Here is a 24,570-nt window from a genome sequence, read left to right on the forward strand (position 1 = left end):
ACCCTTATTATTTTTAATTTACATAAACAACATAGAAAAGATAGGATTAACTGGCCACCTTACACTATATGCAGACGACACTTGTCTTTTTTATTTTCATAAATCTATTCATGAAATTATAATAAATGCACAAAATGATCTAAATTTGATAAATGAGTGGTTCAAACACAATTTACTAACAATCAATACTGCTAAAACTTCATTTATTATTTTCTCTGCTAAAAATAAAAAGATACCTGACTTCACTCCGCTAACGATAAATAACGATATATTACAGCGCTCTCATCATGAAAAATATCTTGGCTTATGGTTGGACGACAAACTAAATTTCAAGATACATATTAACCAAATTAGAACAAAGTTGCATTCAATATTAGGAGCAATCAAGCACTTGTGTACCAAAAATAATCCGAAACATTTTATATAATTCTTTAGTAAAGTCTCATTTACAATATCTAATACAGGTTTGGGGATCCACTACTACTTCAAATTTAAATACTTTACAAAGAATACAAAATAAGATTATCAAAACTCTATATAAATATCACTATTCTACTCCAACGACACAACTTTATAATGAAACAAAAATATTGAATATATCACAACTATACACATACTATACATGCATTCTAATCAAACAAATTAAATCAGGTTCCATTCAATCAGAGATAAGGATTTGTGAGAGACCGCATATTTCGAATTTAATGAATAAATATAAACTTCATATTGATAATGTAAGAACTAATTATGATAAAAAAAACAATTCTGTTTGAGGGAGTACAGCTGTTCAACAAACTACCAGATGAAATAAAAATATGTGATAGTATAGGGATGTTTAAAGTCAAATTAAAAAATCATTTAATATCCTCGCTATAGTAAATAAAGCCTTTTATATCCAACGGCCCAGATGTTAAAACTGTTTTCTTGCAAATGTATAGAAATGTTCATTGTATCTCATTTTAAGCGAATGTTAAATTCTTATGAGAAATAAAGTTCTTTATACCTATAACGGATGTGTGGATAGTACCCACCCACTTTGCTACATTCAACCAACGGTTAAAACTAGATTCAAATTAATTTATGGATTTTAAGTAACATTTTTTTTTATAAAACCGATATGAACAAGATCTTAATGCCATAAATTTAGTCCTAGCCGAAACAAGAGGTTTGCTAGGTTTTGTCGGAATTGAGAGAGGTCAATATATGTTTGAAAAAACAACTGTTATATAGTTGTGATATTAACACCAAACCGAAGATTTTTCATCTTGTAATCAAAGTGATTAAAATTTAATATATTTATTTTAGCTGCATGATCAATACAGTAGGTATTCTTGTATACAATCTTATCTTTCCGATCGAAAGACGTCAATGATAAAACAAAATGTCCTTTTTAAAGTATCTCTTAATTGACTCATTTGTTTTATTAATCTTTTATTATACATATAGGTGCATGTATAAACTATTTATTAGACAAATAATAAAAGAAGAAACCTAATATTTGTTTGCCGTATCAAAGTTACAAACATCTAAACGATTAATTAATTACATTATAGACTAGTAATTATATATCTCATGGAACTATGCGGAAAATGAAAAGGGAGCCGACGCCTATTACCTTTTAAGCAGAACTGGTATAGTCGTAAAAGCCAAGAGAACTTCTTCCGAAACAAATTTTAAGGCATACAAAAAATACATCTTTACTATGCTATATGTATTGCTCGAAATGTATTAACACGAAACGTCAGTCGGTACTGAACTGTCTTACTCGACGATTGTATACAGTTTGGTAAAGTTCAAATTCTCGCTAAAATTAATTGCGGTTTCAAAGTTGCTTTGATGTTTATATAAATAGAGCTGATCTTGATTAGCTACTAGAGCGAGCTGACATTATGTTCGTTGGTAACACATTATATATAACACTACCTAAACCTCCGATATCGTACGCCTGATTTCATTCGATCGCTGTTGCGCAGGAAATTTAGTGAATATTCCATATAAAATGAAGTTTAGTCTAATTACGTACACGTCAGAAGCGTTCAAATATTCAATGTACATTTAAACATAATGAACTAATCTATAATCGCTTAAAACATTGGCGAATAGCGGTTTTAATTTAATAATTATAACAATATTTCTTTATAAAGAATATAAAAAAACACACATTTTACTATGAAATTTTTGTTCTTACAAAATTTTTATAACAACAAAAAATATTAAATGTTAAATTATGAAATTGCAATATGTATATATAAAATATTTTCTAAAAATCCATATCCGTATCAATCCCTAGTGGCTACGAATCGGCGCTTGTCCGCACGCCTACATTTGCCATTCATTAGATTCTACCCTATATAGCAAACAGTTCGATAAACGACCAAATGGAATGTGAATATCTATTTCCACAGTCTAGTCATAAGAATTACGTAAACATAGGTGAATAAAGTTTTGATGATTTATTTATGAACATACATTTATACGAGTACATTAATTTTTGCTGTGTATACAGTAGAACACAATTTACGTTGTACGCTCCTTATTGAAAAAAAAAATCAATGCGTATTTCTTACAAAGGCACCGTCTTATTAATTTTAAAAATATTTCACTAGGTACTTACAACCCTAATTTAAGAACATGTTAAAGTGCTTTAAGCAAAACAAATACATATTCGATAAATCATTATGGATTTCCAGCAAAAGTTACTTGCAGCGTATTAGCTTGAATAGTGAGTCTATTTACGTTCATAATCATAATAATTTATCTATCTAATACAGCAATGAAAGCCTAGCGCTGTAAACTGGATTAGGCAGGATTTAATGAATTATCTAAGATGAAATCGTAAGTTAGTTGCTAGTTAAAGTGCTTAATTGTCGCTGTCCGCACAATCTCTAAACCGATGCACGGACTAAACCAGTTTTCAATGAAAGTGACGTAGTTACTTGTTTCTACAGCTTGAGTCATGAAATTGTGTGATTTGCTAATCGATTTACAATTTGCGGATACTGTCGTTATATTCATAAAATTTAAAACATTGTAGATTGTACGACAGAAGCCGCGTACCTTGGACGAATATTAGAAACGCGTTCGTGTCGGGTGACGCGTGCGTAGTCGACATCCGACACGCATTGCAAGAGACAAGGAAATAAAACTGTTATATGAACTACAATATAATATCACAAAATATAATTTTAATATATTTTAATTATCTTTAATAATTAAAATATAATATATTTAAGTGAATAAAAACATTTGTGCAATTACAGACGATAAATTCTTAAAGAATATAATAATCTAATTATCCAAACTTACATAATTGGCAGTATTTTTACTATGCGCAGGTCGAACTGGTGCTGGTCTCGCCGGTTGGGGTGGCACTTTCATTTGCCTTCGGTCAAACGATGATGAATTACTACCAGACCAGCCCCACCGCCCCGGACCGTTACTTCCGTGTGGCAATGAATATGACGATTGAGGCCTTAGATGCCTATTATTGGGACCGGATAATATAGGACCAGACGGGCCCCGCTGAGGAACAGGGCCGTTTGAGCCTTGTATATAATGGTAATGCGGCGGATTTGACACTGCTGCACCCCACATTTTAAAACAAAGCACTTATCACTTACATTCACTTTAAATAACACATATCACCTTATAACACTAACGATGATCGCACACTGACAAGGCATTCTCAAATTTTTAATAGCCTTATCATCCTAAGACTGATAATTAACCGATTACCACCGTTTATAATCTTAATAATTTGATAAATTTGCTACAGGCAGGCAATCCAGCCGACGGTTCGCAAAGCAAAGACCGTTTGACATGAGCACTTGGAAAGCATGAACCACCGGACGTCAGCAAGACGTGTTAAGAATTAATTCTTGTTTGATGGACAATTGTTTCGACGAAAAAGGTCACTAATGAATTCGATCCATTATGAAGGACTATGCTAATTAATTTTCAAATTGTGGTCTGGTTTACAAGTCAGATGTCAAATATGCTTGACTACAATAAAAGATGTCTACAAGATCAAAATCCCAAAACGTTTAGACTATTTACAACTAGTTAAAAGTTAACATCACTGAATATCAGAATCCAATGGCAACTTAGACGGTCACTAGTTTCCACTTCACCGAACACCTCAGGAGAAATCTGTCCCGACAACAACTAATCCATCGTGATGGATGGCGTGTGTGTTACAACGCATTTGAGTGTAGACTGGTTGCGTGATGCCAGTGCTCGTTAAGCGTTCCACATCGGCCGTCCTGGCAATTGCATTATGATTTTTCGCAAGGGAGAGCGGGGGAGAGGCAAGCGCGCGGGCAACGGGCGGCGAACGGCGCCAGCGAACCGTGCAGCACCAGCTGCTTTGCTACAACGCAGCAGCGTCGGTACTTACTCAACATCAATACAATCTTTCTCCTGAGTGAATCTGATTTTATTGCCCACGCGCAGAGTGCCAATTACAATTGTAATTGAATTAGATAGTTACATCGTAAGAGCCAACAAAAAGTTATGGATAGAGAAAACATAACGCAACGTTTCAATGATTCAAATATTTTAATATATTTTTTAACATAACCAAACATTCTTCATTCATAAATATCTTAATTAGCATATACATTAAGCTAAAAAAGCGTTCCAGTAAGTGAACGCGAAAGTCAAGATAAAAGCATTACAACATTTTCGCTGGCCCGCGACGGTTAACGACTGCGTTCTACGTACAATATCTGACATTTGTATTCTATGTGCAATACACGACGGCCATGGCAGCTGGGTGAACTGTCTCGAGGAGTCACCGTCCTCGCAACCGTGATCTGAATGCGAACCAATTTGGACTGTAGCCTATTCTTCTTCGGTGATGGCACACATTGTTATAACAGTTTGACATTGGGTGACGCGACTTACATATATTATCATTTACGACCGTTAGTTCTCGTCAGTTTTAGACACTACTATAAAAAAGTGCAATTGGAAAAGTGTCATCATTGAAAACTGAAACAAGCAGATCTCGAATAGGCAACGATTGTGCATTTAAACGTACGCAACAGGTGCGCAAGTCGTGGGGATTTTCTGTAACGTTTATTTTTCTTTGTTTCGCAACCGGAAGTAAGAAAAATTAAATGAATTTAGTCATAGGAGTTGGACGCTGAGATAATATTTAAGTACAATGTAGCAAAATTTTATCACATTATTAGACGTGGGTGGGATTTAAAAAAGAAATTGTATCGATTAAGTCGACGATCAATAATATCAATGCGTGACTAAGACTAAAATCACAAACAACAATATCGTGGATTTGAAAACATAAGGAGCCGTTCTATCTGTATGGACATTATGCGTAAAAATATAAAAATCTTTAGCAATCAAAAAGGAAAACGGGCTATCTGACTTACTATCACCACCATCCATTTGCACCGTAAGAATTCCAATTAACAATTCCTTATACCTTATCAATAAACCACCGACAATGGTGATGAGATGGAGATGATTTGATATTCCACCAAAACCTTATATTATTTTTTAGCTTTCGTGACAATCAAGGTTTTATTTACATAAGAAAATACTGTTTGAATGAAATGAATAATTAATGAGGCTAACATAGCACTATTATATTTCGAGGTGGATGCAATTCAATTGCCGCTATAGCACTGAACCTCATCGTTGGTGTGAACATAAATCCTCTCAACGTAGTGTACCCGAAATTTATCGATGTGGTTTTAGTTTCACTGTTCCCGACACGACTATTACTTTCGTACATACTTAGACAACAAAGAAAATACATCGTTTAAAAAATAATTTTAGTTTATGTTAAATAAAACAATTCGAATCAATATTAATAATAATTACTGAATCTAAGAAAATTTAACTAACAGAAATACAAAAATATCCTAATGATTATTAAATATTAAGAATACGAACGAAAAAATCAAGGGAATATAAAGGAGAATGTAAGTAATTTATTTGTTGGGCTGTTAGCACCTGGTATTTTTTACGAGTCAAGTCGTAGATGTACAAAACATACCATTTGCGTCACATCGGAAACGCATTAAGCGAACGCGACGATGCCATAAGAGCGCAATATCCGACCGGCAACGTACTGTACTGGTTTCGACGTGAAAACAAAACCTAACGAGAGAATGTTGTCCATACACGATGTTTGTTTTAGAATTGGCTCATTTATAAATTACAAAAACAACGCTTTATACGTCAATAAACTAATTTTAATAACATTATATACTAAACCTTCTCCGAAAAGCGTGGCTTCGTTTAGTATAAGTTTTCTATATTGTCATCTCACCTATAGGTGATAGGAAATATAATCTCTACTTATAAGTAGAGATTATATTTCCAAATATTTTTTTACGGAACAACGATAAATAACATTATGAATACATTCGGGAATTGTCGAAAAATCCGTAATTATCCGTAGATACAGTATCTCCAGTTTCAATTAATTACGGATTTAAAAAAACTTGATAAAAAGAAGATTGTTTAAACGAAATTTCTAAAGAAACAATATAACTATAAATCCGATTATCGGTAAAAGAAACAAACGCAATTCCACCGAAGGCGAAGAAATCCAATAAAATGTTTACAGTCTAGCGGCGTCTTATTTAAAAGCACTCGATTTATTTGATCTAAACAGACTTGTGCAGCGAGCGCAGATGCAATGGTCCGAAAAGAGCTATTTCCACCTGAAACGAGAATGAGAAAATCGATAGACCAACGCTATTCGACGTTGATGTATTTTAAAATTGAACTAAAAGAAAAGACAATTCAATTGAAAAAGAAAAGTTTTCACTCAACTAACGTACATAATTTTACTGAACACACTATTTTTATAAATAATATTCAGGAATGACTTACATTATAGTTTAAGACAAAATGACATTTACCGTAGAAATATATAATATATTATCTCTTTTGAACCAAAAGTTGCGACAGACATCACATGCGGGAACGCTATTACAACGGTCTCTGAAAAAAATATGACTTATGCAACTGACATATATACTCTTTGGAATCGCGTGAACGATATTTTAGGAAACGATACGAATGCTATATTAACCCTCTATAAAAAAATACATTATATATGATCCGTTGAAATTTGCATTGATTTTTTTGGTTGGTTTATCGTCTGAAAAGTTATTTTGTAATTATTCGTATTAAAAAAAACTGCCTCGTCAGATTAAATTCGGTTCATTTGAATATAAAGTAAAAAAGTTCTTTTCAATTCGTGATTTGATTTGCAAAGCTATATCAAAATAAAAGCGCTTTACAACACGCCGAGTGTGCTAGTGCAAAGTATTCATTGAAGCATAACGTAAAATTCTCGCGCACTTCGCGTAACAAATCTGTCTGGTATGCAAATATTTGAGATTAATATATTTCATATGAATTAAACAACTATTTTAATTATATATGTATAGAAATACGAATATATTATTGCTATTTTATAAAAGAGGTACTTTTTCGATCCGTTATATTATACACCCAATAATCTGTGAGAAATGTAATGCTGTCTTATTTTGTAATATTGGCTTGTTTGACTATCGATAATTTTTTATTAACCACGTCATTCAATTTGGTATGTTTACTGACAGCACGGTAGATAAAATAAACTGTACAAATATTTGAAGCTGCTTGTATTACATAAACATAGATATCTGTTAATTAAACTGTGAAGATAATGTATACAATCAGAGACGTATAATAAAATAATATACGTGTCCTATTTATGAATATTTATCGATCCAAGTAAATTGACAATAAATATTAACAATATCACAGGCAACATTGTTCCTCAAGTTGCAGCCACTTGTGAATATGAGAGTTCATTTGGCTTACCTGGAACTAGCATTCACACCGCATCTAATTACGAAGGTATTAGAAAATACCTTTCGTTATCACTCTCTTGGTGTTAATCAAGCAAATTAAGCAACAGGCATAGTTGCTATTCCGAAGTATTGTCAGAATGTAATTACCTAAAAAAACGTTATGGCACGCGAATCGTTGCCCACGAAAACGAGAATTTAATTGACAGTTATAATACTCCTCTTTTATCTATAGTTTGTTATGTAACATGTATCAAAAAAAAAAAGTAAACCGCGTAGAAGTCCGTTCAAAAATAAACAAGAACGCGACCTGAATGCATATTTTTACTTCTGCGTAACATTCCAATGAAATAGACAGCATTTCCTTCGCAGCCGTGTCGTAGCGACTACTTTATCCAAGTTGGTTTAATGCAGTACAGGAATTTAACTTACACGAAAGTGTGTCAATCCTTGCGGTGAACATGTAGTATATACATTAACATAACATTTTGTCTTAATCTTAAACTTAGTACAATTACTTTATTATTTAAAATAATTTTGTTTCGATAAATGTAATATAAAACTTTATAAGGTTATACTTTCAAAAGCAAAATTATTAAAGTCTATAAATATTTAGCCTTCGAATATATTTTTTAAGGATTAAAATGTATAAAATTTAAATTTTTAACGACCCTCTTTGCTTGTACAGAATTTTATTCCAACTGGTGTTCGAAATTCAATCATAATCATTGAAAATATTTGGAAAACACATTCATATTTTTCGAACATTTTTTGTTCTATTCTTACATCCATTTTTTCTTGATTACACTAAAAGCCCTGCATACCTACCAAATAAAAAAGGAAAATGGGTTGATAAACAGAGGATAAAAAAGTCCTAAACTGTTTTGTCTTTAGCTAGTAATATAGATAAGAGAATTGATAAACTTAAAACTTTATTTACATTATTATCTAACAGACGATACGAGACTTAAAAGTTAATACGGTATGGGGACGACTGCGTTAAGCTATGTGTTACAACACTATCAGAAATGCAAATTACATGATATAAAGCAGTTAACATGCAGACATGACATCTCCATAAGTTATGACCGAGGACAAGAACATTGGAACACGTTTGAGAAAATTGCCATAATTAATATTGCTATTTATATATTCAATTTTAAGATACTGGGTCGTGATAAAAGGCTCACATCAAAATAGGTATTAAAGAAAAATAACATTTTCTGCAATGCTTAAATGAACATACCCACTGATTTATAAATTAAAAAAAATAAACAAATCTCAAAAGTGTCTTAGTACAAGCTTTTATTTAATTTGCAATGTTTCTTAGTTTGTTTAGGTCAAATCTTGTTAATTAAATTTCAAACATTACCTCTTATCCGACGAAGTTATAATTTTAAATTTTGGTTCTCTTCTGATGAAAATGCCTATTTGTAGTAAGCATGACCTGATCGTACCCCCAGAATAGCCTGCAGACGTAGAAACTCATCCACCACGTCACCAGCAACGTCAGTAATAATTGGATATATTATTTTTAAATGGTTTTTTTTACTATTCATGTATTATTTGGCTTCGAAACAATTGAAACTTATGATATAAATGAAGTACGGCAGCAACATGTGGACAGCGACAGTAGAATGAGCGTAATTTTGGAAAGTGGTCGCTAACTCGAACCGTCACGCAACATCGGACACACGATATAAGGAACGCAATCTGAATTAATGATACAGCGGTGTTAATGCGGTTAGACTAAGCGGCAATAATAATTTAAAACTATGTTATTTTGTTTTCACTGTCTTCTCTACGATCAACTGTTCAAAAATGTGTTTTTAGAACCAAATTTACTTTTACGTTTTACGTCATTCAGATGATGATGTATTATAATTTAAAATATTAATTTTCTACGTTGTTTTGTAAATCTGGTAAATCATCGAATCAAAATTCAAATATTTACACTTGGTCATTCATAGAAAAAAAACTATGATCACCGATTCGGAATTTAACATAGCCAGGTCATCATCGTTGTCGACGTGATGATTATCGCGTAATAAATTATTCATGTATACTTTTGTAATTAATGCACTTATAACACAATTACATAGAAATCGTATTGTCACTATAGACTATGGAAAAACGGCATAATTCAGGAGAAATTTCAATTTACTTACGACTTTACGTAGCTTGGAAACGCAGACCATGACTATTAACATGGCGATAAGCAGGTAGCAGTTATCTTGGTTGAAGTAATTATGTACAGTAAGTAGTTGCAATACTAATGAACTGCATTTTACATAACCAATTCAGTGTCGAGAAGACACACTATGCAACATGCACAAGAAACCTACATCCAAGGTCATTGCGACACACTCAATTAGCATGAATTACAGCCGTTTGATGTATAGATAACTAAAGGTGACACACACCCACGATCGTGACGAAATACTTTTCATCGTCTTCAACTTTTGACCCTAGTAACCTACTTACGAGACGAACGAGATTCAGAGAGCTACGTAACATAACATTTTATTTAGTAACATTAATATTTAAATTTAAACAAAAACTTTTGAAAAGGTTTATATATTTATACCAATATCATAAATGCGAAAGTAACTGTCTGTCTGTCGGCCTGATGATCTTCCACGGCCACACCGCAGAACCGAATTTGATGGAATTTGATATAAAGCAAGCTTGAACTCTAAAGGACAAAGGTTGCTTTTTTGCCTAATAACCGACGATCAAACCCCTTAAATGCGAGCGAAGCCGCGGCCGACAACTAGTTGTATATATTTTTAATTAATATAGTAACTTTTTAAATTGTATTAAAACAATGAATTGTATATTATCGCAGTCCTATGTTAGAGGTGAACACTGAGACCTAAGGCCAAGGATATATGCAATGTAAATTCCAGTAATGCGATGAATTGATCGGCTTTAATTATTAACAAGTACTGCTAACAGTTATATCGTACTTAATCCATTTAAATCGACACAATTTAAACGAGTGTGCTTTATAAACATAATTCGTTCATAGAGTACGGTCGGTTATTAAGAAGCGGCTCTCGATATGTACATGCTCTAAAAACCGTTATAATATTCGAAAATAATAATAAATGTAGTTGAACAAAACGATTATAAGATAAACAAACAAAAACTCCACAAACGATATTTATTATAACCTGTTACGCACGTGATTGAAAAACAGAAACGGTGGTGAAAAAAACGTAATCACAAGATGATAGATGTGATGTGACGCGGTTTCTTATCATTAGGAACCGGTTAGCTGGTCACTTCGTGAATATTTATTACCACATAGAGTACCTAGACCGATCTGGTAGAAATAAACGTAGCAAACCATTATAATTATGACATTATGCACTGTTTAAAAAATTGAGATAGCCCATTGGCTGAGAACGTGTCACCTGACACTTCTGAATTTCACACGTTTAATTTATCTCAAAAAATTATCCGGGTGAATTTATGAACAAAATCGTTTACGTATGTCACCAACTCTTTAGACCAGGAGTGGGATGTGCCTTTCCCACTTTTATTTCTTGTAACTTAAACAATTCGTACATTTAAAATGTACCATACATTTTTGAAACCAATCATGGACCTAGAATACATTAACCTCGAACGTGCACAATTATATCAATTGAATCAATTAGGTTTCGTTTTATTATTGAGATTAAAGCAACGGTACCATTCGTTTATTGCTTGTAACATTAAGACTTTCAACTAATAACCTCTATCGAACTTACATTGCGGAATTATTATTGTCTCTTGGCCAATCACTTGTCAGTTGTATCTTGCAACTTTTTCAACTTGGCCGCCGCAATTTCTTATTGTTCTCTATGTGACGTCAGAATTTTATACAACACTCTTCGAATGCTGCTTATCTTTGTTAAATTAAAATGAGCATTGTTCTTCATTATGTACTTTGCATACCAATAATTATTATTATTCTATAATTCTATAGCTGATCAGAAATTATTATTTTCTACACATACGCCTTAATATTTTTGCAGTATTACTATTATAGTAACATTTTTTCTTCATTATCAATTTCATAATATATGTAGATTTTTGAATATAAATAAATAGATATAAACTCGTTTCAATTTCTAGCTTAGAAGAATGAGATTTATAAATGACACTATAGACTACCCAAATAAACAACATTTGACATCGAATTGTAGCGATGGCATTGGTCGAGAGCTTGAATATACTACGATATTCATTATGGATTTACGAAAAAAAATGTATTTTGAACGACGACGAAACTAGTGTTATTGCTTGGCGGTAGAACATTTTATGGGTGGATGGTACCTACTCGGACGGGCTTGCACAAGTCCTACCACAGAGTAAACTATAATACTTATCTCCTGCGTATGTGGCTTATCTTGATTGAGAATGGCATGCGTGAGCGAAATCGGTTATTAAGATATCATCGTACATACGATAAAACTAATAAATAAACTTAAGATACTACATAACCCATTACACAACATACATGGTAAATTAATAACCGTCTTAAAAAGCATATAATTTTAGTAAATAATGCAATAGAAGTTAACAATGTTCTTCTATAAATGAAATCGTAAATATTGATGAGTGACCCTCCGGCATTGAGCTACCGTGTAAATGGAATCTTAATAATATATACTATATGAACAACAAAACAGTTACGTAGTATTTTTGTTCATTCAACAAAATTTATTGATGGGTACAGAATTATTGACACAACCGCCAGTCTATTAATATCTCGATACAGATCTTTTTCGATATCTTATATCGCTAAGATAAGATCTTAAAACAGTGCCAATCGTGTAGTTCCAATATAAATACTTCATTCTTCTTTATTTTTGAATTTCAGACATACCGTATAAGTAAGCGGGAATGTGAAAAATATTTATAAAACATTGTTTCTAGCGGTTTTTAAAACTAAATTCGCTAAGTTGAAAGTATTTTCATGCCTCAGTGTATTTTATCCAGCGATACTTCATAATAAAGTGGTGACTTGTTAAATGATCGGTAAGTAGGGCGACCGGTGGGGACGTTAGGGTAATAAACGTTGTTATGCAACCGTGTTTCATCGTAAATTGCCTTTTTTGTTTTCATGAGAACACTTTTTTATCTGAACAATAATGATATTGACCTCTTTAAATAGGACAGATAAATACATTTTCAAATGAAGTTTAAAAAAGGAAAATGGCTAGGGAGACATTTCTCCCTAGCCATTTTCCAATGGGAAAAGAGGATTTTTTATTTAAGTTTTATTGCGCAGTAGATAGCTCTTTGTGGGCAATATTTATGTTCAGAGAAACTGATAACTCATATGGTTTTTTTGTAGTTATCTTCATAATTTTCCTTTTATTTCGTTTCCTCATATTTGCCTTTTTAGTTTAAATAAATAATATTTAATTGTACACCGAATGTCCCGCTCTATTTTGTCTAAGGCTTAAAGAAATCTTTCGTATAATTATTTCGTGTATTTCATTCATTAACATTATTTATTAGATATTTATGTAAAAATTTCAAGTGAATCGATCAGAACAATGTTAATCACAAATTATACTACATTATATAAAACATTAAGAATTCATTAAAAATGTAACGAGAGCATGACGTCACGACCACTATGTTTTATAATTTGACGCCTAATGTCATCGATACCTAACAAATACCTGTTCTTGTGAATTATAGCGTTTGTTGTCATAAAAATCTCAATAGAGCGGCCCGGAGCTTACTTATTGGTTCTGCGTCTGAATACTCTCCGGTGGCGTCGGATTGTTATGAGACTGAGAAAACAGAGAGTTGCCCATGTGTGTGCGAAAATACATCTGTTATATACATTTATGTGAATATTTCCTGTACAGGTGACCAGTCCTTGGGATTGCATTGAACTTTATGGTCGAGAATTCGGTTAGGAGTGTATCATATAATGATATCATCAATAGTTGTTTTTATATTTATTTTTTCTCATTAATTTATTCAATTATATGTATTATTCAAATGATTCAGTAGTCAAATAATGTTTTATTTTAATATCAACAATAATCTCTGACGGAGTGACTAGTCTGAGTACATACAACCCTCAAGGTAATGTAGGTCTGATTGAAGCACTTTGCGGGTTGAAAGAGAGAAAGAACAACAAATTACTTTTACGATGAGCAGAACATTGACAATGCAAAGTATAATTAAAACCTCTCATAATTACAATGTTCATGGCAAAGGTCTGCTCTTCGTCGACCTAAAAAATAATATAATTGTAAAACCATTGTATTCGTACAATACATATTTCTTAAAATCCCGACTAAATTTTTTATCGCTTGTTAGAGATCACGCGAGCGAACAAACAGTACTGTACCCCACCTTTCACCCACGGATCCAATAGTTCACATGAATCATGGAACAGCGAGGTCAAATGTTGGATTTTACTTTGGTCGACTGCCATAAATTGTGACATTACATTATATACTAACTCATCATCATCAATCCCTTGTTCTTCCTTATTTATAAGGACTAGAGACAGGAAAGGCCTATCATATGATAGGACTTTGTCTATATAGACAAGTTACATGCATAATTTTTGTATTACAGAATAATATTACGAAACATTATTCTTAAAAATGCAATACTATAAATATTAATATTTATTGTGAGAATGCTTAAAATACATAATAACCACCAGTAATGTTTTTTTTTTTTAATTCTTCAAAGTGATAACATCACTTAGATATTAACGTTATGATAATATTTTTTTGGAAATCAATAAGGTATTTCTATATAATTATAGTTAATAAAATTGGAACATTATTGTTGCGAGTATATTTCAAGGTGTTAATTTAAATGTTCTATTATATATTGTCTTATATGAACATAAATAAGTATCGAACAAGCTCGGAATTTCTGTCCAGAAAAGTCAAACAAAAGTATGTCTGGCTCGGGCAGGTGTTTACTATATACGACAAACACTACAATGTAACCAAACTACTAAGGTTGCTTTGGAAATAATCCAACATTTGAAATTAGCTTAACAAAAAACGTTAAAATAAATGATCGTACTTGTTTTAAAGTACCGTAGTCAACTAATTTGCTGCAAAGTGTAATGAACACAGAAATTTTAAAATATAACAAAACACGTAAGCTATAATGCAGCAGTTTTTCCATAAAATTGGAGGGCTGTAGTTTGATTGTTGATAATTCCGGGTCAACGACCCTGCGCGCACGACTGCCAACTGCGATTTACTCAAATCGACACGATGACTGACGGGAGTGTTCGATTCTATTAGGCATTATTCACAATTAATTTCACGGTAAGGCCTTAACCGTTTAATGTATTATCTGTAGAAACGTTTGATAAAATTAATTATTTATAATAATAATAATCGATGATACTTCCTACAATTTAATATTATCCAACTCAATTTGTATGTTATATTAAGATTATATTACTTACATTTACTATTAAATGTTTTCAATATTTAACGCGCATACGGTAGACTTTAGTGCTTCGCAAATTAACTACTGTTTAAAAACAATAGTTTCAACAACAATCCGTACCATTATATTTAGTAAGTAAAGTACTTATTTTAATACTCAGTATTGCATTAAAATGTATTTAAGTGAGGAAGCATTTATCGCAACAATCTACATAGTGTCATTGTTTAAATAGGACCACGTGAAACTAGTTACGACACCATAGCTACGTTTGTTGTCATATGAGTGCGATCGGGGGCCCACTATGGAAACTATGAGCCAAATAGATAAAACTCTAGTCACTAGTAGCATAGTTTAACGCTGTAACTAGAGATTTGAATTTTGTTCATTTTTTAGGTTAAAATTCTGCGTATTTTTTTTATATATATAACGCATTTACCTTCTATTTAGATAGCCGACTAGAACAAGCAACGACGCAGCTTCACTATGAGAGCATACTGCTAGGTTACCGATAAACAGAAGAGGTCGGCCAATTACATATTGAATAAAACGTATAATAAGATGCAATCGTAGACGCCACGGTCAGAGGCAGCTTGAACCAGAATTGAGCATTGTAACATTGAAGTCACAAACATGGTCAACTACTATGCATTTAATAAACTCGTTACGGTACAGTTTGACCTCCGAAAACGTAACAGCGTGGTCTCACGAGCGATATCGGGCACCTCGCTGGCCACGCACGCACGCTCTCTTCGGCTGCGGAATAACAATCGAGCCGTGGGAATACATCAAACACCACATTTTGAAATTACATAGCTAATTCAAACTTACAATATTATACTAGTTATAAATTACATTGTTAAATATTTTATATATTTATATTTGAAACCCTTTTCATTTTATTTATTAACTAATTTGAAAAATATTGCCAATACAAAAAAACGAACTGAAAAATTTAAGAAAAATAGTTTACTAATCTGACTTAACCAGATGGCTTTTGGTAGACCTTAATTAAAATATATAATTTAACTCCTTTAAAGAAACATATAATTCAACATTAAACATTCAAAACAGATATTTACTCATATAAAAGCAGCAAGTGTAGAATCAATGACTAACAATATAAGTTCAAAATAAATAACATTGAAATCTATTACTTTATTATACAGGAATTTTGTATGTTATTGTATAAATTTTAATAATTTTAAATAACAATCTTTTAACATGTTTTAAATAATATGCAGCTAAAATATGCAGCACATATTTAAAAACATACAAACAAAACTGGTAAAAGGGAAATAATTTTAATAAAAGATTTTTAGGTTTAAATAATTGTCTGATTTGTTAGTTAATAATGTATGTAAAACTAAAAGTGTATTGAAACGGTGATACTCATATTGGGAGCAATTAATTGAAACATATCTTTTCAAGATTAGGAAATAACATTGCATATTATTGTATTGAAATTTAAAGAAGAAATAATATAAATAATCTTCATGTCACTCGTACAATATGGAATGCCAAAATCTTCTCATGCAGTAAATAGCAAAACATAATTCTGATTATGATAATTATGATTTTTAGGAAATGTTTGAATAAGTCTTAGCAGTTAAGTGTAAATCAAACCCTCTTTATAACTTTACTTTGCATTTTTTTATTTAAATAATAAGTTTATTTTTCTGTACTAAGTACCTTAATACTTATAGAATATGATCAAACATCTTAACTATGAATATATTCTAATTTTTTAAAAACATTTGAACCAGTCTGAAAAGTATTGTCACATTTAAAAATTATGTCTCACTTTGTTTTTAACATGTATGAGGAATTTTATGTGTGTTATTAAAACAGGTGCTAAGAGTTGTGAGTACTTCACAAAGTAGTAATCAATTTATCAATTTGTCTGATATTGATATAACATTTATAGAAAATAATCAGTTAAGTGTGACACATTCTTAAGAGGATTTATGTAGATAATAACATAAGTAAATGCACATACCTGAATATAGATATAAAAACTGATATTATACAGCTACGCTTCACTGAATACATTGCTCAGTGACTAGAATGACACTATCTTTGAACAATATAATTCAAACTTAACATAGTTCTTCTTCACTTTGTTTGAAAATTATTTCTCAAGTGTTGTCATAAGGATTATAATACATAAGTATTTAAAAATTTTAGAATATATTAAGTGACACTCACCTCACTGAAGGCCATCACTTTGGCCGGGGCTGTATCTCCGTCCGACCTTCTTAATTAACTTTATCACGGTCTATCAAAACAAATAGTTCAAGCTTTTGTTTCCCAACATTGAAGACAGTCCCGAGATCTAACATCCCCACGACACAAATACATCTGAACTCGGTAACTTCACTCACTGCGCAAGAACAAAATTTTATATCTAAAATGAAAACACCTGACCGAATCACAAATCACTGAAAAAAGCCAACATTCCTCAGGTGGGATAGATGCACATTCGATTATAATATATTTACAAAATTTTAATGTTAATTTCACTATAATACTACAGCTATTTTTGCTAATATCAAGAATACCAGCCCATTACGAAATAGAAAACGAATAAAAAATGTCATCAAATGTGTATTGAAGTAACACGGAACGAACAATCAACCGGAGATGAACTCGCCATCTTGCTTTCATGTCATAGACAGTACAGGCAACCTTAAAACTTAACTAGCTGTCAGAGGCGTACACGTTCGGCAACTTAACAAGTTAACTGTGAAGTTCTTATCGCATTAAAGCGAGCTGTTCATTATTATTGAATACTTGTTTGTATTTTATCAAAATCGAATTTAATGCTTAATCTTATGATAGTGGAATTATGTTTTTAAAAACAATTATGACAATTCTGTAAATTTGATAATTTCACTTTATTTATAAATAGTTGTTTTGATTACATATAAACAATTTTACATACCATACGAGTTACATAAAATATACATAAGAAAAATAATAATTAATATTAATAATCGGAAAAATAAAGGAAATATTAAGTTTTTTATACTGTTAGTAATAAAAACAGTCTTCGATAATTCTTACCATGATGGGTATTGCTGACTGCAGACAATCATTAATTAAAGTAAATAAAAAGCACTTCAGCACTTTTTATTAATAATTTAACAATTTTAACTTTTATTTAACTTCATCCTAATTAATCTTATTTAGGTATATTATTATAGGCTTCGCACGGGTGCAATGCTGACACTAACCTACTACAGAATGTCTTACAACGTTCACAGTTTTTCAGTCATTAGACAATACAAACCGCTATTTCCCTGTATTTTAAATCTGTAATATCTACGAAAATATTCATTTAACTTGCATGCTGTAATATTGATTTACATTAAATGCACAATGTAATCTTTACTTAATTAGATAACGATTAATATTGTATTGCTTAAAATCGCTTCGAAAATAAGCCATTATTTCTCGTAAAAAGTAAAGGATAAAAAATGGTTATTGTGGGTTATCACTAAGAGATAGACATATACCAAGGCGGATTTTTTGAAGAGCTTTTTAAGGTGTACAATACTGTGGTACAATGTTTTGATATATCACGTAGGGTGCAGCCCGAGTTTGGAATGTAAGCGCTAAAAATGTGTTTATTTGCGACATGACATTAGAAACCTCTAAAATTATCAGTGTTTCTCTATTATATTGGGCATGTATTATACATACGAAACTTTCTCTTGAATCAATCTATCTATTTAAAAAAACCGCATCAAAATCCGTTGTGTAATTTTAAAGATCTAAGGATACATAGAGACAGACAGCAGTAAGCAACTTTGTTTTATACTATGTAATAATACGTTGATGATAGGTACTCGGAATCAAGGAAACTTTCACGCAAGGGTCAACAATATTTTATTTAAAAATATATCAACTTAATCGGCTATATAATTTAGGAATGCAGACATAATAAACATTCATGTTTATAATAATGATAAATGTTGTCTGTAAATATGAATAAATATTCTATATATTAGGAATGTTTTAGATGATTATAATTCAAGTTATCAATTAATTATTTCAATACCAACAACGTACATGCGTTAATTTAATGTTTGTGTCTGTCGACTAACTAAATAAAAGTTTTATAGTTATAGCATTTGTTTTCGACTCAGTGTGGATGTGTTTGTATAATAACTAAATATTGAAATATTAGAAAGAATATTAAATAATATTATAAACTGTAATGGTACATATCTCTTAAAATTGAAATATAAATTATAATATAAATATTTGAAATTAATTCGTATACTTACTTTAATTACTATTGAAAAAATCTTTTTCATATTTAACTTTTACGAAACAGATGCGATACAATTTATGTATACGTACATAGGTTAAAGAGTATTTTCATTTAATACTTATATTTATATAATATTATTAATATATATCGCACCATTCATTATTACGATAAGATTGTATTTTGAAATGAAACATTTCATGAACTGCCAAAATAAATATTCAGTGACGTAGTAAATAACATTAGATGACAAAATGACAAAGCCATTATAACGTAGCGGCTTGTAAAATGAAAATAAATTTATAGTTACAAAATTCTTTGAAAGTCGTATATTTATTACTCAAAATCATTGTGTATGTTACCTTGACATAATTCTGAAATACCTTTATTACTACAACGGGTAAGGATAATTTGAGTTCTTGATTTCCGTATCCATTTTAAAGGCTTTATGAAGGACGGATTGTGCTTATGACGTCACCATTACTGTGCCAGGCGCGGATGAGCGCCGTTGATACCTTGATGATATTGAGGGATTCTCAAAGTAGGTTAAATTAAACTAGGTTATTGCACTACCTACTGTTGTAATCTGATGTAGTTACCAGTTTATCACAGAACCGTGAATGGATTACACGTTTCAATGAAATAAATTAAAAAAAAATGGTGGTAGTATCTGGCGCTTTTATTTACAGGATATTAGAATACTGTAAGCATTTCTCATGGCTATAACTATGGATTTGGAAGAGACTGCTTCAGACTCTAAACTCCATAAAGAAAGCTTTGCGAAAAAAGAATTACGGCCATCTAGTGCGGTCTCCTTCTCCAAATCTGAACATGGACCAGGTGTGTCTAATAAAATTATGTAGACATTTGTAAATGAAAAAAAATATACATTACCTGCATTTATTCTTAACTTTCCTTTAATCAAATCGGTCAAATAAAATCATGGAAATTTAATGTAATTTAATATGGTCTAGCTTTAAAATAATCAAATTTTCGCCTAGCTCAAACTCAACAATGTTAATTGAAATAATAAAACAATTAAAAATCAAAATGTTTTTTAAATACATTAAATATATATTTTTTACCGTTAGAAACTTCGTCTTCGATAGACCAACTAAAACAATACAAAAGTTGGGTAAGCAATGAAAGATGGAACGAGCTTAAAAAAGTTGCGGATACGGCGATGAGGGAACGGAAAGTGTTTATGATAAAGGGAGGTGGATTCCCTGCAGTACGTCGAGCACTAATTGAAAGAGGCTGGATTGAAAAATATGAATCGCATAAGGTATCATTATAATATCTTACCCCTTAACCTCTATTGATTTCTCAATTCATAAAATGCCTGAGACACTTTCGTAATGTTGTTAAAAGTTGAGAGATATTTCTAACGTGAATTTTCAAGCAAAATTATGAATTTTATTAATTGTATACATTCAAGGTACGTCATCCACCTCCAAATGTAGATCCGAAGAAAGTGTCTGGAAAAGAACTGTCTAAAGTAGAAAGAATGATTCTATATAAATTTATGGAGCATCATTCCGTTGATTTTCTTTGGACATCAAAAAGAGATAAATATGATTGGCTGCTAAGTAATAAAGAGGTTCTAATAAGCAGGTAAATTAATCTCCATTTTTTTTTCTCACGGCAAGTTCTTATTAATAAAATACTTCTTCTTTTGTCAGATTTTGCAGATCTATTTTTACAACTAAAGAAGGTTTAACTACTTCATTAACTCAAATGCATTGGTACACAGAACCTGGAGTAGCACTAACAAAATTTCCACGATGCTATAATATTCATAATTCTGACAGTCTAGAAGAGTTTATTGATGACTTCAGAATAACAGCTTGTATAAGCATTTTAAAATGGCTATCTAACACGCTACAAAGGCATAACGAACAAGATCTAGTGAAAAGCAACGGAAAAGTCCCATTTACTTGTATTGAATTTGCAATTGCTCGATTAAATGAATATATCTCTTTCTATACTCATAAAGATATTGACGACATAGACGAGCAGACACAGCACATATGGGAACATGAATGGGATCAATTTCTTACGCATCATTATCTCTTGGTACATGAAAATGCCAAATTTTTAGAAGATAAAAATACAAGCATTGGGTGAGGCTTAATGTTACTCATATTATATCCAAATGATTACATAAAATGAACCTCACAATGATCACTACAGTTGTTTAAAAGCAATTAATAATTCGATATCATTGTTATGTTAGTAGTTGTTATTATAGGTCTGATGTAAAGCATAATTTATTTTATCGATTATCGATGGATAGATATCATTTCGTATCTTATATCTAGTTATTCGAATAACTAATTGATTTAATTTAATTTAGAATTGTTTTTTTGGCTTGATTTCCGTATTTGTAATTTTCAGGGCATTGGAACTAAAAGCAACTAAGGTCTTAGCCATGATGACGAAATTTTGGCCTCAGATAGATATTGATGGGGTTTTCAATATTTGGATCGTAAAGCCGGGAAATAAGTGCCGTGGTAAAGGCATCCAACTTATGAATAATATCAAAGACATTATAGGCCTTATTAATATTCCTGCGCAGAAGACTAGATACGTCGTACAAAAATACATTGGTATATTTTTTAATGACCATAAAACTTAATGACACCGTTATTATAAGTTCGTTAATATTTCTTAGGTAAAAGTAAAAACTCATTAAAAATTAAACTTTTCCAGAAAATCCATTAATTATTTACGATACTAAATTTGATATTCGACAATGGTTCCTTATCACTAATTGTCAACCACTAACGATCTGGTTATACAAGTAAGTAACTATTTTAATTATCAACACTAATGGTAGATAAGAATTATAATGTTGTTAATATTTGTTATAGAGACAGTTACTTACGATTCAGTTCCCAAATATTCAGTTTGTCAAACTATCATGAATCTGTACATCTCACGAATAACGCTGTTCAAACTAAATACAAGAATAATGGCGATCGTGACAAAGCATTGCCCGACGAAAATATGTGGGACTGCCACACTTTTAAAGCATATCTTAGGTAAATATAAAATGTGATATTTATGGATGCATAATAAAGTAAAACTAATAATGTATGACAATTTTGAAGACAGATAGGAAAATACGAAATGTGGGATTCAAAAATATATCCAGGAATGAAGCAGTGCCTCATTGGAGCTATGTTAGCAAGCCAGGAAACGATGGACAAAAGACAGAATAGCTTCGAATTATACGGAGCCGACTTTATGTTGACGGACGATTTTACTCCGTGGCTTATTGAGATTAATTCCAGTCCTGATTTGGCGCCAACTACATCTGTCACTGCGAGACTATGCCCCCAGTGCCTTGAAGATGTGATAAAAGGTAGGGACATGTTCCAACATTTAAAGTACCTTACCGTTTATCGGCAAAATTTACTTTATTACTTTGTTAAATATTTAACCGGTACAATATGTTTCATCATATCTACTTTGTTTACAGTCGTGCTAGACAAACGTTGCAATCCCGATGCTGATACCGGAACGTTTGAATTGGCTTACAAACAAGTTATTCCAAAGGCGCCGGCTTATCTCGGACTATCATTATGTATAAACGGAAAGCGAATTATTAAAAAGCCAAAAGAACGGAAACACGAACATAGAAGTGTCACTCCTATAGCACCTCGCATACCCTCCGGTGATGTTATTCCTGATATCGATCAACCAATTCCATCAGAATATAGTGGCCCCATAATAACAGATTTTTTGACGTGGTTAAATCCATATGACGCCATACCTATGAACAGAGACGGTCTATTACTGGGCCCCAAGGATTCGCTTACGGTACGCCAAGCTGTAACTGTCTTAAAATCGAGTCAAACCCTAAAAAACTGTAATAAAAGGCGTAAAACATCCGCGCTCTCTTTTAGGACACATCGAGGAAGACGCGAAAAAAACGGAGAATCTAAGCGCCGAGTTGTACCACATTCCTGCTGCCGCCCAGAAGATAACCTTTCTAATAATCACAATAGTAAATATCGGACAGAATCAGCAAGCAAAGCTGACAAGCCCAAGATTGACAGGTCGGTTGGTAATAAAAGATGTTACATAGACCCGGTCGAATGGGAAAGGGAGACGGCCAGTATCCTCAGATCCACAATATCCGTTCAAAACAAAATATCAACACGAACTGAAACTGTTGTTCCTATCATACGACAAACTAAATCTGGAATCGTTAATTCAAACCATAAGCCTCTATTGGAACCCTTAAGCTCACGTAGCTGCGTTGACAAAACAAATACTATTAAAAAGTTAAGCGCTATAGGTAGAAGTATTTGTAAACTCCGCGATGAAAGTAGAGCTAAGAAATCAATATCATTTTCAAAAAGTTGTACCTCAATTTACACTCCCTATCGGGTAACAGTTACACCGCTTAATGACGATCCTCAAAATTTATATTCAAAAAGTAAAACTACAACATAGCAGCTCCAGTTAACAAAATTATTGTTTAAGTTAAAAGACTAAATTAAGATAATAAATTGTTGATTATTCATTTATTGTTTAAGTTTTCAAATTTTATGTCAGAAATGAAATTATAGTGTTCAAAATTAGATAATATTTTTCCTTAATTTCAGATGCATCCCGCCCTTTAAATTCCTTTTGTCCCGACCTTTACAAGAAACGAATTACTGTCAATTGAAAGTAACTTTTTAATCAACTGACATATTTCAAATTTTTAATGAAAATGTAAATATTTCATTACCAAAATTATTACAAAAATTAACAATGATTCCATAAGTAAAAGTAACGTGATTTATTTCATAAAAAGGTAGATGTGTAAATAAATATAATAATTATTTACTTATTTAAATAGATTATCAAATATGAAAAGCAGGCTCCAGCCAAAAAGCCATTTCTTTAATATATTATTTCTTTAATATAATATTCTTAATGCAACGTTGAGATTAATTAATATACGAATTAGGTTCAATGTTTTAAGATTCCGATCACCATATTGGTAACATTTTTCGCAATACA

General features: G+C 31.7%; 2 protein-coding genes across 9 annotated transcripts in view; one reads left to right on the forward strand and one right to left on the reverse strand.

Moving 5' to 3' along the window:
- The window catches only part of Gckiii (Germinal centre kinase III), an 80,755-nt gene extending 62,790 nt beyond the window's left edge, over window positions 1-17,965 (reverse strand). For 2 of the 5 annotated variants that reach the window (XM_064220755.1, XM_064220754.1), the window contains exon 1: window positions 3,307-4,208. In XM_064220755.1, the coding sequence (XP_064076825.1) occupies window positions 3,307-3,594 (288 nt within the window). In that variant the 5' untranslated portion in view covers window positions 3,595-4,208. Of the gene's footprint in view, window positions 1-3,306; window positions 4,209-17,483 lie in introns of those variants that run through there. The other 3 variants (XM_064220757.1, XM_064220756.1, XM_026632034.2) reach the window with 3 other exon arrangements.
- Window positions 17,966-19,818: 1,853 nt separating this feature from the next.
- On the forward strand, window positions 19,819-24,340 carry LOC113394510 (tubulin glycylase 3A-like). Of its 4 annotated transcripts, XR_010309892.1 has the most exons (11): window positions 20,033-20,391; window positions 20,643-20,836; window positions 20,990-21,165; window positions 21,234-21,674; window positions 21,949-22,160; window positions 22,264-22,354; window positions 22,425-22,595; window positions 22,665-22,918; window positions 23,036-23,376; window positions 23,463-23,615; window positions 24,168-24,263. XR_010309892.1 is itself a non-coding variant. In XM_064220442.1 (10 exons), the coding sequence occupies exons 2-10, from the start codon at window positions 20,268-20,270 to the stop codon at window positions 24,013-24,015; spliced, it is 2,643 nt and encodes an 880-aa protein (XP_064076512.1). In that variant the 5' UTR covers window positions 19,819-19,951; window positions 20,241-20,267; the 3' UTR covers window positions 24,016-24,058. The 4 variants fall into 4 exon arrangements, 3 of the variants coding, with proteins under 3 accessions (XP_064076512.1, XP_064076514.1, XP_064076516.1); XM_064220442.1 differs by lacking the exon at window positions 24,168-24,263 and adding an exon at window positions 19,819-19,951 and having other exon boundaries at window positions 20,241-20,391; window positions 23,036-24,058; XM_064220444.1 differs by having other exon boundaries at window positions 20,029-20,391; window positions 23,036-23,615; window positions 24,168-24,340.
- The last annotated feature ends 230 nt before the right edge of the window (window positions 24,341-24,570 follow it).

Source organism: Vanessa tameamea, chromosome 4 (assembly GCF_037043105.1).
Source record: "Vanessa tameamea isolate UH-Manoa-2023 chromosome 4, ilVanTame1 primary haplotype, whole genome shotgun sequence".
Classification (NCBI taxonomy): Eukaryota; Metazoa; Arthropoda; class Insecta; order Lepidoptera; family Nymphalidae; genus Vanessa; species Vanessa tameamea.

Excerpts from the sequence above, each read along its gene's own strand:
- LOC113394510 (XM_064220442.1), top strand. The coding sequence starts at position 20,268 with ATGGCTATAACTATGGATTTGGAAGAGACTGCTTCAGACTCTAAACTC. Across the intron at positions 20,392-20,642 it reads CAAATCTGAACATGGACCAG|AAACTTCGTCTTCGATAGAC; the intron begins GTGTGTCTAATA and ends TTTTACCGTTAG. Across the intron at positions 22,596-22,664 it reads ACTTTTAAAGCATATCTTAG|ACAGATAGGAAAATACGAAA; the intron begins GTAAATATAAAA and ends ACAATTTTGAAG.